Source organism: Cannabis sativa, chromosome 6, assembly GCF_029168945.1.
Source record: "Cannabis sativa cultivar Pink pepper isolate KNU-18-1 chromosome 6, ASM2916894v1, whole genome shotgun sequence".
Taxonomy (NCBI): domain Eukaryota; kingdom Viridiplantae; phylum Streptophyta; class Magnoliopsida; order Rosales; family Cannabaceae; genus Cannabis; species Cannabis sativa.
The window spans coordinates 70817486-70831513 of record NC_083606.1 but is presented as its reverse complement, the minus strand read 5'-3'; the positions used below and the strand labels follow the sequence as shown (position 1 = coordinate 70831513).

Genomic DNA, 14028 nt, shown 5'->3' with positions numbered 1-14028 from the left:
CTAAAGTATTTGAAAAAGTCAATTAATTTGTGTCCTTTAATTGTTGTAAATAACCTTCCAAGTTTTCGGTCTAGCTAGTACTAATCTACCAATATAAGATGGGCTTTTCCTTTGGTTATAGGAATACACATCAGCAAGCTTCAACTGAAGCAAGTTTTAATTTGGATGGCCAAAATTATACTTTATTTTCTTTGGGATCATTTTAATTAGCTCCTGGTTTTTTAATAGATTTTTGATGAAATATAGTATTTAAATAAAATCAGCCAAATGGTAGAGATTGAGGGACTAAATTAATGCCCTATATATACGAAAATAGGGGACCTCTGTACACATAGTAAGTTGGGGATGCCAAGTACAATTAACTCTTTTTTTTTATTATTAACTAATAATACAGAACAACTATTATTATTATTATTATTATTATTTTGCAAGAGAACTTTTCTAATCGGAAAAATATGATATTTTGTTTTTGGAAAAATTAGACGTACCACAAGTACATATCTGTTGTTTTTATCCTCGTAGATTTTCATGCCCACCACTTTGAAATCTTCCACGGCTTTTGCTGCGTCCACGGAGATTAAGGGGATTTTGACCTCCCAGATTGCCTCCTGTTTCGACCATATTACCACGACTTCTCGTGTTTTATATGGCGTCCATACACTACTACAATGTAAGCCTTTAGCTTCCCTTTTTTCAACCCAATTTATAAAAAGGGAAGCTAAAGGGGGTGAAAATATCTGCATTGACATTTAGAGGCGGTTTTTTGGTAAAAACCGTAGGTATAGAATGTATATATATCTATGCCGTCGGTTGGGGGTTGGAAAAATCAGGGTTTTTTTTATATAACCCTATGGCGTCGGTTATTAGGTATTAACCGACGCCATAGGTGCCACCTTTATTCAACACGTGGCACCTATGGCGTCGATTAATACCTAATAACCGACGCCATAGGGTTATATATCAAAACCCTTTCTGCTTCGTCTTCCTCACTTCCTCATTTCACAACTTGTTGAACACGAAGAACAGCCACCCACAGCAGCCCCAAACCCACGAAAAAACCCTCGCCAACCACCACTAAAATAATCTCATTCTCCCTCATTTCTTAACCATTTTACCCCATTTTTGTCTTAAAATCTTCTATTTTCTATACCTAAACCTATACTGTTAAAAAGTTTAGTTTTTTTCCCCTCTATATACCAAACCGAACCTATTATAAAGAAAGGTGGTGGGTATAACTCCGGCCACCGATTTTAGCGGAGAAAACGTTGAGTCTCAACGTCCATTAAGGTATAAATATGCTTTCTATTCATTTTATTTATGTACATTGGTATTATTTCGTTTTTGTAAATTTTTTTAGAATTTTTTTATTTTATTAATATTATATTGTGTGTGTTCTAGAGGTGGTCGGATTTTTGTAGCATTTTATCGCCGGATTGCGTTTATAAGGTAAATATTTATTAACTTGATGTATAATATATATGTATATATTTTGTGTTTTATTATTGAATATGTGTTTATATATATCTTGTGTGTATATACTATTTGTGTATTTTGTGTATTTGTATTGTATATATATTTGTTGTGAATGAGAATGAGAGGTAGTAGGAATTTAATTAGTTTAGAGATAAAGTTTTTAAAATAATGGTAGTGTGAATATATAATTGATTATATATGTATATATATTTATATGTTATTTTAAAAAAAATTAACTATGAAAATTAGTAACTAGCTAGTAACTAGCTAGTAACTTGCTACTTTGTTTAATAACTAGTGAGTAATTTAATAATTAAAATTTTAAATTGGTTGTATATTGCATTATGTTATAGGTTGTGTGTTAATATTTGAGGGTCGACATATTTCGGTGTTGATCGGATTTGCAATAGGTACATCCATCCGCTAACATTTTGTTAGTATAATTAATTATCAATGCATGCTTAGTTGAGTTTGAATATCTTAAATATTCATCCGTAGTGAAGTAGGTTCTGCGAATACATGTACTGCGGTCGGATGGGTGGATAAATTTTGTATTGTTTATGTTAGTTTCTTTGTTCTGTATTGTTATATTTGTTTTGTTTGTTACTTTAGGCACTTTTAAAATTTTTGGGAACGTCCAATTACAGCCGTTATGCTGCCAAAATTTCGGTAGAATTTGGATCAAATTTTATTATAAAAAACATAAATGTTAAAGGAAAAGTACATAACATAAATAACTAGGTTATTACTCGCTAGTTGTAAGAAATTAGGTGACATAACTCATTCATATTTGACTCAAAACATGTTCGTGTTAGTAGGTCTTTATATTTGACTCAAAACATGTTCGTGAAATTAGGTGACATTTGTTTTGTTTGTTACTTTAGGCACTTGTCTTGTATAATCTAATTGATGTGTCTATGCATTTATTATACTTAGTAGGTCTTTATATTTGACTCAAAACATGTTCGTGTTAGTAGCATGATTATTAATGTCAAAGTTCATACTTTGAAAGGTTCTCAAATTTTGTTTATTAATGGTGTTAGGAAAATGTTATTAATAGGCTTAAATTTTTTGGAAACGTTCAATTATAACCGTTATGCTGCCGAAATTTTGGTAGAATTAGGATAATATTTGATTTTAGTTTCTCTTAAACTTGGTTGTCAGGATTTTATCGGAAGTGACTTTATCGGAAGTCAAGTACATAATTTTTGGTATAAGGTATGTTTTCTTTAACTTACTTTTATAAGAATATTTTTTATATATATTTAGATAATCCTTAAATACTTAGAGTAATTTTCGAATAATATTAATACAAACCCATATTATAAAATTTAAATGTATAAAAATATTAAATTACATAAAAATTAAAATATTACACATTATTTTATTATTCAATAAACTAATTATTATACAAAACACAACTTAAAAAATTATAAAAAGTAATACTAATATAGTAGAAAAATACAAACCCATATTATAAAATTTAAATGTATAAAAATATTAAATTACATAAAAATTAAAATATTACACATTATTTTATTATTCAATAAACTAATTATTATACAAAACATAACTTAAAAAATTATAAAAATAATAATAATATACTAGAAAAATACAAACCCATATTATAAAATTTAAATGTATAAAAATATTAAATTACATAAAAATTAAAATATTACACATTATTTTATTATTCAATATACTAATTATTATATAAAACATAACTTAAAAAATTATAAAAATGATACTAAAATACTAGAATACAAACACATATTATAAAATATAAAATATTAATAAAAAAATACCTAATATACAAACACTTAGAGCAATGTAAATTTGTATTTATTTAACTGTTTAATTTAATTTTATTTATGCTTTAATTTAATTTAATTAATAATGAAAAATAAGTTTAGAATTTTAATAAATGTAAAAAAAAAATATATTAATTAAAGCTGAATTTTTTTTTTAGTAAACTCCTATGGAGTCGGTTATTTTATACAAACCGACGCCATATGTACCCCTATGGCGTCGGTTATTTAATAATAACCGACGCCATAATAACCGACGCCATAGGGATATAAACCCTTTAGCGTCGCCCTGATCAGCGTTGGTAGCGAATTTCGCAAAAACCGACGCTGAAAGGGCTTAAAAACCGCCTCTAAAGGGGGTTTTTGTAGTAGTGATATATTAGTACTTAGCTTGTGAACCCATAAGTCAAGTAGGTCAGATAGCGATCATATATATTCTATGTACTGCACTTATGGATTTTAAGGCAATGCATTTAATAAATAATTATAAACTATAATACTTTCTAACATGCTTTTCCAATCACAAAAATTACTAAATAAGTAAAGGCTTACTGAACCGTGAGTTGAGCTTTTCTCTGACGATGATCGTACATGTCTTGACGATCTTTGGTAGACAAGCCTAGCGGCTCTGATATATATCAAAATTATAACGCCCTAAAGCTTAGGCACGCTACAGTAATTTTCTAATTACTGTGCTCGCCTTTACTAATCAAAGGGTTTCTTAAAAATCGTGCCAAATTAAAATTTTGATTAAACATTAAACTTTTATTAACATATACATATATTTACATAAAATTGGGATCTCGTTTTAAAACTTTTATATTCAAAATAACAACTACAAACATGTCGCCCAGCGACTATAAAATATAGCCCAAGTCGTCCCGAGACTAAACTCTTTAGGTTGCACCATCTCGACATGTACAATCATTCCCTCAGCTCAGAACTCACTATTATTCAACTTTGGCCTTTCCTTTACCTATACAAGAAAGTAATATCTGTGAATCAACACTTAGTAAGAAAAGCATTTTAACATACAATATATTACCGACTTGTATCTAGCCACCCATAGACCTATCCACAAGGCTTATTAGATGAGTTAGAACATTCTTTACTAAGGTACGACCATTGTACCACATGCACTACGTACCGCTACTGTGTATAGTGTTGGTAGGGTTTGCACCGTACCTCGAGTACCACTAAGTGTTGTTCCACATACACTTTGTACCTATCCGTACTAGTATTGGTAACACCGTATTATACTCATTGAACATCATACATTGTACGAATACACTCAGTACCGCTACCGTACTAGTGTTGGTAGTATACGAATCATAAACAACATGCATATATCACACATACACATATTCATATATAACTATATTCTATGATAGTCTTACCTCGTTTCCAAATTCAAGTGTGTTGACCGACCTGAACGGAAAATTACATGTTGGATGGATGTCCTATGTCACATTCACAAAATTGGATAAACAACTTGCTAAAACCCGATCCGCGGATCTAAACTCACAACTAACCGGTTCTACGAACAGGTTAACCGGTTCCTACCAAGAAACCCAAAGAAATCCATAACTCACCCAAATCGTTTCCAAACTTCATCAAAATGTCCGAATCACCTATAATAACACCCAACAACAGAATTCAATTAATAACAACAACATTAAACAATCACTGAAATAAAATTCACCATTGTTGAGTTCTTGGAACTCAAACTTGCTGAACACAAGAATCAAGCTTTCAAGACAACCACAAACCAGCTCTAATCAACCTAAAATAAACTCAAAAAACAAACCCTAACTACTACAGGTTTAGACAGAGCTAAAATTACAATTTAATTACTTGGTACAACTCAACTAATAACTTCAAAGATTCAATGAACAAGGGTTTCTAGGGTTATCTTTAGCTTGAGCTACCTCAATCCTTTGTTGAAACTCAAAAAATTGCAAGGAAATGAGCTAATTCCTTCTGGTGCTAGCTAGGGTAGAGAGAGAGAGAGAGAGAGAGAGAGAGAGAGAGAGAGAGAGAGAGAGAGAGAGAGAGAGAGAGAGAGAGAGAGAGAGAGAGAGAGAGAGAGAGAGAGAGAGAGAGAGAGAGAGAGAGAGAACATGGAGTCTTCTAGCTATTTTTGTATTTTTGCTTAATGGATTAAATCTAATAATCCATTACAACATAAGTTGAAAATGAAGTTTAATTGCCAACTGTCAACTTGACAACCAGCCACTTAAACCATAAAATAAAATTCCCAAAATGCTCCTTTCTTCCAATTTAAGTAATCAATATGCCTAGGAGTAAAATAGTCCAAACCTAAAACCCTGCCTAACCCCGACATTCAAAATATCTATTATATTAATTGTCCCACTAAGAAATATGTTCTAAACTTACCCATGTGACTCTAACGGCCATCCATCGCATTTTTCCATTATCGCCGATCGAAAAATCATAAAAATTACACATTTCATATTTAGGATAAATAATACCTTTAGAGTTTAATAAAATCTCTGGAATTGTAAAATTATAACTCTAATGCCCATTTCCAAAAATAGGACCCACAAGAAATATAAAATCATACATAATTATAAAATACTAATAATTAATGCTAATTATCTTTACTAATTGATTCATAATCTAACACGCAATCATTAAAATTAACAATTGAAAAAGTTAATAATGAGTTACATATTAATAATTTATAATTCAAAATTCAGAATCCAATTCGGCTGCATACTTCCACTTGGCATTAATTGCCTCTTCCAAGCACTCCTTCAAGGATTCCTCCTTTGAAGAAGACTCCAAAAATCTTTTGAACTCAGCTCTTCCTCTGTAGCTCACCTATCTTCTTCTCTAGAATTGTGGGGATCATGTCTGCATCATCAACTAGCTTAGCTGTTGATAGTAAAATTCTCCTGTGATCTTCTTTAGACATTCCCACACAAAACCCACCTCAAAGTTAATCAAGTTCTTTAAAAAGTATATGTAGCGATACCATTGTTGAAGAAGATGTTTAGTTATGTCAGTGACCAAAGTAGTATGCATCTCTTTCATCACTTTACATATCAAGTAAAAGCAAATGCTGGTAAACTCTTGGGAATATCTTGAGTTGGTACTAATATCTCCATGTTTGTGAAGCAAGTCTTTCATGGCAGAGACCAAATTTAAAGGTATGGAATAACCTTCAACATCTTCCATTTTCAATGCTAGATCACTCCCTTTTAGTTTCAACTTCTTACTACTCCAAAAGCTAGATTCAAACTCTTCAAAGATAAAATCCACAAAGTCATGTTTTGTAAGAGTAGAATATTTGATAAGCTCCTGATCAATTACGATAACCTCATCGTGAGCATCTTCATTATCATCATCATCCCAATAAAAATAATTTTTAAGCCTTATTTGGTCGTCTACATGTAATTTATTGTGTATGAAATCTCTGAATGTGAAAAGAGATAATGTGGGTTGAATTGTGTGTTGATCATTAGCACAATTATGGAAAACATCTGATCCCAAAGTTTTCAGCTTCACATCTCTAAGGTCTCCTTTTAATACTTTTATAATCTATATATACATGACACCAAATAAAAACACCATCAGTATATAAGAATTACACCTAAAAATAAATAATATTGTAGACAATATGTCCTACATGAAATAAACGATAAAGTATTGAGCCACATATAAAAAAAATAAACTACTCCACTTATCACCAATTAATTTTAATAAGATAGAAGCTCATAATTTCTAACAATAAATACATTATTTAACAAAATATATAGGTGCACTTAAATTCAAACATATTTATTTGGTGAACATTTAAACCTGGTATATATATGTGTTAAATATTTTTACATAATCAATTTTATATTTTTTGTATAAAAATAACTGCACATGAGTTTGAGTTGCTCCATTTTTATTTTCTAAAATTGTATTTCTCTTGCTATTTTAATTGATTAACTAGTACATGTTTATAAAAATATTTCCAAAAATTAATAATGTACTGTGAGATTTAATTGAGAGTGCCACTCAATATTTCCAACATCAATTAATATATATATGATTTAACAATTAAGGTGTCGTTTGGTAACATTTATGTTTTCTAATTTTTTAATCACAAAATAAAAGTAAATTTTATTTCCAAAGATTTTATTTTTGAAAAATAAAAATGGGTTATGTAACCAATTTAATTTTTTAATTTTTAAAAAATAGAAAACAAAAGTGTATTCTGTAAAGTTAATTTTTATTTTTATTTTTTGATTTTATTTAAGTCGAGTCTAGGTCCGAGGTCGGATTCGGGTTCGTGTCAGAGGCCAGGTTCAACGCCAGGATCGTGAGGGGATTTGGGTCCGGGTCTAGTCGGAGTCCAAAATATTGATTAAGAAAAAAAAAACTTTTTACAAAAATATTGAAAGTAATTTTTTTTGTCTTTAAAATTTTAATTTTCAATTAAAAAATTGAAAAGTGAAAATAGTTTTATAGAACATGTTTTCTAAAAATATTTTACTTTTCTAATTTTAAAAATAGAAAATTAATTAAAAAAGTGTTACCAAATGCCACCTAAGTAATATAATAATAATAATAATAATAATAATAATAATAATAACTCTTTAAAAACATAATACGCAATCTATATTTAAATGACATCTGAACTCAAAAAGAAAATAGAGAAAATATATAAACATATTTCTCTTTAGCAATCATCTCCAGTTAAAACGAAAAGATAATAAATGTATTATAGCAAATATTCCTACAAATTACTAATAAAATATTATATTAAATATTTGAATTAATAATATGAATGATGACATACCTCAGAGATTACACAATGTACATGAGGGACATATTTACAGTGGCCACAGTAATAAACTCGAAGTCGTGGATCTCTCTTCTTCACAAATGTCACAATAGTAGTCGCCAAAAGTATCCTCAATGCATGAATCAACAAGATTTAAACAATGCATATCATGACTCTCGTGTTTTATGATTGAAGGCAATGGACCACATAATAAATGGAGTTTGAAATCACAATCCAAACATCCAAATATGGAGGAATTAGTTTTACTGAATTCCTTGGAATTAGATTTGAGTGATTGCTTCAAACAATTGTCATAGACATTGCATCGGTCATGTGTAGTATGTATTTTGTCTAAAAGGCAAAGAATGTGTGGATGATATTCATAATTAATGGTTCTTTGTCTTTTAAAACCACATTCTAAACACAAGATAAAATTATTATAGCATTGAGGACATTCAAAATATAAGGCTGGGTTATTTGAGTATCCACAAATATTGCATTTACCATACTCCCATTTCATATGAAGGGAGAGATGAGTGTGATTATTAGGATGGTGGAAGAATTGGATTTGTTGAGGTAATTGGTCAATGCATTGTTTATGAAGGAAATACTTACACCTAATGCACCCATAATAATAAACTCCAATAACATCATACGATGATTTATGACATGCAAAGCAACTAACATTCATATCATCTACATATGATGGGTTAACAAGTAGTAGTAAGTGAGGATGACTAGAATGTTGAATACAATGTTGGCCTTCATTAGAATATGTTGTTATTATGGAATTTGATGACATTTGGGTGCACTCAACATCCATGATATACTTTTCGGGCCACTGTCCACATGAATGACAACTTCTTTTAAGACATGTTTGAACAAAGAGGGGGTGGTGAGGATGAAAATGGTGATTGATTTGCTTTGGTAACTCTTCACATGATTTGTGGATGTAATATTCACACAAATCACAAATATAATAATAAAAATCAGTTTTACTAAAAGACATAGCACACATTCCACACTCCATTTCATCATTATTGATCTTGTTATTATCTTTTAGGAGCATAATGTGATTTTTGCGACAGAAGTGTTGAGTCTCCATTTTGGATCTATATAATTGAAACAATTATAATAAAAACATGCCTTAATAGCTCAGCTATATATAAATATATAAATATATATATTTATAAATTAGAAGCATATAATAATTTTATATAGATTACATGTGTGAAACTCATGAATAAAAAACTAAAAGCTTACCTGATTGATTCAGAACTTTACCACCCAACTTGGAAATAAAAAGTAAATAAACTACTCCAAAAGCTTAATTTTGATTTGTATATATATAGAGAAGAGAGAGTATACTAATTTTTCTTTTATTTTAATTTGGCTTGAGTTATTTCTTTTACTCAGATTTATTTGTAGTCCATTTGTAATTTTGTATTATCTTTTATAGGTGAGAAAAAGAGAATAAATTCTTTCCTTGCTACAATAATTTATAATTTGTAACAATTTATCTTCTATGATAATTTTTTGAGATTAGTATAACTTAATAAAATGAATGATAGATATGTATTAATATTAATTCAATCAAATTAAAAATTGGTTTCATTTTTTTAGTATTAATAAAGAAAACTTTTTTGAAGATTATATTATAGTAAGATATATTTGTTTATTTCTTTTCAGACGTATTAATGTAGATGTTAATGGTTATTTGGAAAAAAGACTAAGAAAGTGAAATATATATAAATATATAAATTATTATTTCCTTGGAATATAGATTTTAAAATAAAAAATACATTAATAATATTAAAATGAAGTTATCTCTTTAGGTTTTTTCATTTTTTTTAAAAAACAAACAACCAAAAAAAACCTTCCCTTTCCCTAGCCAAAAATACATACAATATATTTAATCAGTTTTACAAATTGTAAGGAATTCATAATAATACTAATAATAATAATCGTGATACTGTGTAGTGTTATTATACTTATTTTGTCTAAATTATTACTTTTTGAAAAAAAAAATGAAAAATGAAAGAAGAAGAAGAAGAAATTAAAAAAAGAAAAAATAAAGTTAGAGCATATTTTTGTTTTATAAAAGAAAATTCCTTTCTTGGATATAATATAATTCCTTGCAAAAGTCGGTAAAAAGAAAAACAATTCTTTGCATAAGAATTTAGAAATGTGTTGGGAAAAAAATATTATTTGCTTGGAATAGTGACAAAGCATAAAGAGTGAAGAAAAAAAACCATCATAAATCAGTTGGTTGTAATCTTTAGGCTAATTAGTTGTCCCACAAATTTTAACATATACTAATTAAATCGTACCTATTAACTCTTAGGCTGTTAAATTTTTTTCCTAAACTATTAAGAATTGTTAGATTCAAGATGTCACGACTCGAGCTCTAGGCCGTGACAGATATGTAATATCCATAGCTCTGGTGGTCAAAGATCACACTTTGACTCTTATAGAAAGATAATACTTATAAATGATCCTTTAATTTATATTACAAAATACTTATTTTAAAAATAATAGATTAACTCCTATATCTATAAGAAAATATTAGTAACAAAATCATGACCACCCATCAATATAAAAGAGCAATAATATTCCCACAGTTATATAGTTACTAAATATAGATAGATTTAGAATATCCAGCATCCATCATTTCTCATTTCTAACTAGTTCAATAGCTAATTTAAGTTATCCAGAAAATTCATTCAAGCTTAACTAAAGAATCACTTTTCAGTGGAAAGTTTGATAAATAGACTAAGACTAAAGTAATAACGACTTTAATTCTTCTTCAACGGTACTATCCTCATCCACTAGCATCAAACTAAGTTCCTAAAATGGGAGAAAAATAAGGGGTGAGTTTATAAAGTTCAGTCAGAAAATAACTAATATCAAAGAACCCTTGGTTTATTAAAAATTCCTGCATGGTTAGCTTTTAAAAATAAAACATATCATTGTCAAAATGTATATACAAAATAGAGAGACCACAAATAATCACAAAGTCAAGCTTCAAATGCATATCACACTATCCACTAGAGCCCTGACTCTCAATACCAATTATAGAAAATGACATCCGGTAGTCGCACCTGATAACCACCATAATACCGAGACTCAGATTCAATTCACATCCTATACAAATTCTAGGTCTTTCACCTACATGTGAATGCACACCTGATCTACCTACGATGACACAGAGACTAGGTCATGAAACATATGCACAAATCATAATTAACATGGCTCTCATCAATATAACCAAAATTAGGTAAAATAAGAATAACATAAGAATATATTCCCTTTTATTTTGGAAAATCTGGCAGCATAAGGGTTGTATTTTGAATAAACCCAAAAATCATAACCGGCAAAAATATTTATACAAAAATATATTTGACACTTAGTACCCAGATCAGTCCCAAAAAAATGTGTAGATTAAGTTTTTAATTTTTCAAATATTTTATAAGTTATAAAAATTAGAATATGTCTAATGTTATTCAACACATATAAAATCAAGTCCAATAATCACGTTAATTAAGTCCTTACCTCTACCAAGTGATTAAATTTTTTTCAAAAAGGACGATCTTAAATTCTCAAGTCCCGAGCTCCAATTGTTTAATCTAATTTTAGATATCACTTTTATCTATACCATCAAATAAATAATTATCATCACTACATTCTACATTCAAAATCGAGTCCAAAGACATATAATACGACTAATATATTAAGTGTAGTATTCGATGGTGGTAAAAATTGGTGTACTGAAAACGTCACTGAAAATAAGAGTAGTATATATCAAAATGACCACCTTGACGAGTAAATCATCTCATCACCAAAAATTTGTCGGAAAGGGATGGAGCTACAAAACCAGAAAAAGTATCAAGTTGGGCGAAATGAATCAGTATAGATTGTTCTCCTTGACGAGCCAATTCTAGTGGTGAAGCAGGATCGTCTAATAGACACTAGAGTTTATTGGAAAACACGTTCAGGATTACATTGAAATATGATTTTAGTTAAGGAACTAAACCCAACAAATAATGCTTCGCACAATGGTGGGTGCATTGTAATGGCTTGGAATCCTACTATGTTTTCAGTTTCCATTATTTAATGCTCTAGTCCATTAGTTCTGGCTAGGTCTTTTAAGAAGGGAGATGGATTTCATGTCTCTTCTGTTTATGGGCACAACGATGAGGAAGAAAGGTTGGAATTATGGAATTTGTTGTACATATTGTTGCACTCACACTCCTTGGCTAGTACTTGGTAATTTTAATAACATCTTGAATAAGGTGGAAAGGAACTGCTATGCTTTGTGTTACCATAAAATTGAAGAAATTAAAAATAGGCCTAAAAGAGTTGGCTAGGGAAGGATTTTGTGATCTCGAAGGTGAAAGTTTGAAAGCTGTGCAAATTTTAACTGACTGCCATGATAAGTGAAAGATTCATTATTGAATGAGCACTTGATTTTTGAGGAGGTTATGGCTCAAAAATAGGTGGTTGATCTCCAAAAAACATTACGGGCGACTCTTCATCAAAAGGCTAAGATTAAATGGCTCCAAGAGGAAGACAAGAACATTGGTTTTTTTTCACTCTTACCTTCGTGATAGAAGATCTCAAAACCGAATCTACTCAGTCACAACGGAAGAAGGAGTTAGGATTGACAAGCCAAAGGAAGTTACAACAACATTTTTATCCTACTATAATACTTTATTGGGGTGTAAAATGAGTGCTAGAATGAAGGTGAACAAAAAATGGTGAATCTTGGCTCGTTAATTAGTTACACATTCAAACCATAATGGAGCCTTATACAATGGAGGATGTTAAGGAATGTGTCTTCTCTATTCTAGGTATAAAGGCGCCAGGCCATAAAGGCTTTAGTAGCTATTTTTTCAAGACTATTGAGATGTTATTGGCGCTGAGAATAGTGAGGCCATTTATCTTTTCTTACTCTCGCAGAATTTTGAAGGAGATAAACTCTACAACTCTTACTCTTATTCCTAAGAGTAAGTTCCCTAATTTTGTAGGTGATTTTTGGTCGATCGCTTGTTGTTATGTATTATACAAGGTAGCTACAAAAATAATTTGCTCCAGGATAAAAAAAAAGGGTTGCCTGACTTAATAGCTATGAATCAAGGTGGTTTTGTCCACGACCATTTCATAGCGCATAATATCATGATTTTTGTCAAAATCTAGTGCGACAATATTAAAGAAAAAGTTACAAACAAAGTTGCTGGATTAAGCTTGATCTCAGGAAAGCTTATAACACCGTTTAATGGGATTTTATTAAAGAGGTTTTGGATGCTCTTGGTTTTCCTTGTGAGTTTACAAAGCTCATTATGAACTGTGTTTAGACTCCAAAATTGTCCCTCGTGTTTAATTGAGAGATGCACAGTTTCTTTGAGGCTGAAAAAGGCTTGCGTCAAGATGATCCCATGCTGCCTCTATTGTTTGTCTTAGGAATAAAGTACTTGCCTCGCATAATGAGAAGAATTGGAGATAAGGTTGACTGTCAGTTTCATGAAAGGTGTGACGAGCTTAAGTTGAATCACCTGAGCTTTGTTAATGATGTATTATTATTTAGTAATGGTGATTTCAATCAGCCTATTTCATGTTACAAGGGTTGAAATTATTCTCCAAAACCACATGTTTATTCCCAAGTGAAGCAAAATCAGCCATTTCTTATGGTAGAATGGAGGAACAAGAGATTGCAAGGTTGCTGGGTGCTTCTGGTTTTTTATCAAAGCTCTATGTTATATCGGTATTTGGGAATCCCAATATGTGCCAAAAAATCTCAGCTCAAAAGTGTGATGTTCTCATTGACAAGATGGTTGGGCAAATTCAAAGATGGAGTAAAAGAAACCTCTCGTTTGCAGGAAGAATCACGCTGATCAACTCAGTTTTCATTTCCATCCATACATATTGGAGTCAAATATTTTTGAATCCGAA

General features: G+C 30.2%; 1 protein-coding gene across 1 annotated transcript; it reads right to left on the bottom strand.

Annotated features, from left to right (window-relative positions):
• Positions 1-8104: 8104 nt before the first annotated feature.
• LOC133039519 (uncharacterized) lies at positions 8105-9478 on the bottom strand. Its single transcript, XM_061118418.1, has one exon. It carries the CDS (start codon positions 9182-9184, stop codon positions 8129-8131), a length of 1056 nt encoding a protein of 351 aa, XP_060974401.1. The 5' UTR covers positions 9185-9478; the 3' UTR covers positions 8105-8128.
• Between the last annotated feature and the right edge of the window lie 4550 nt (positions 9479-14028).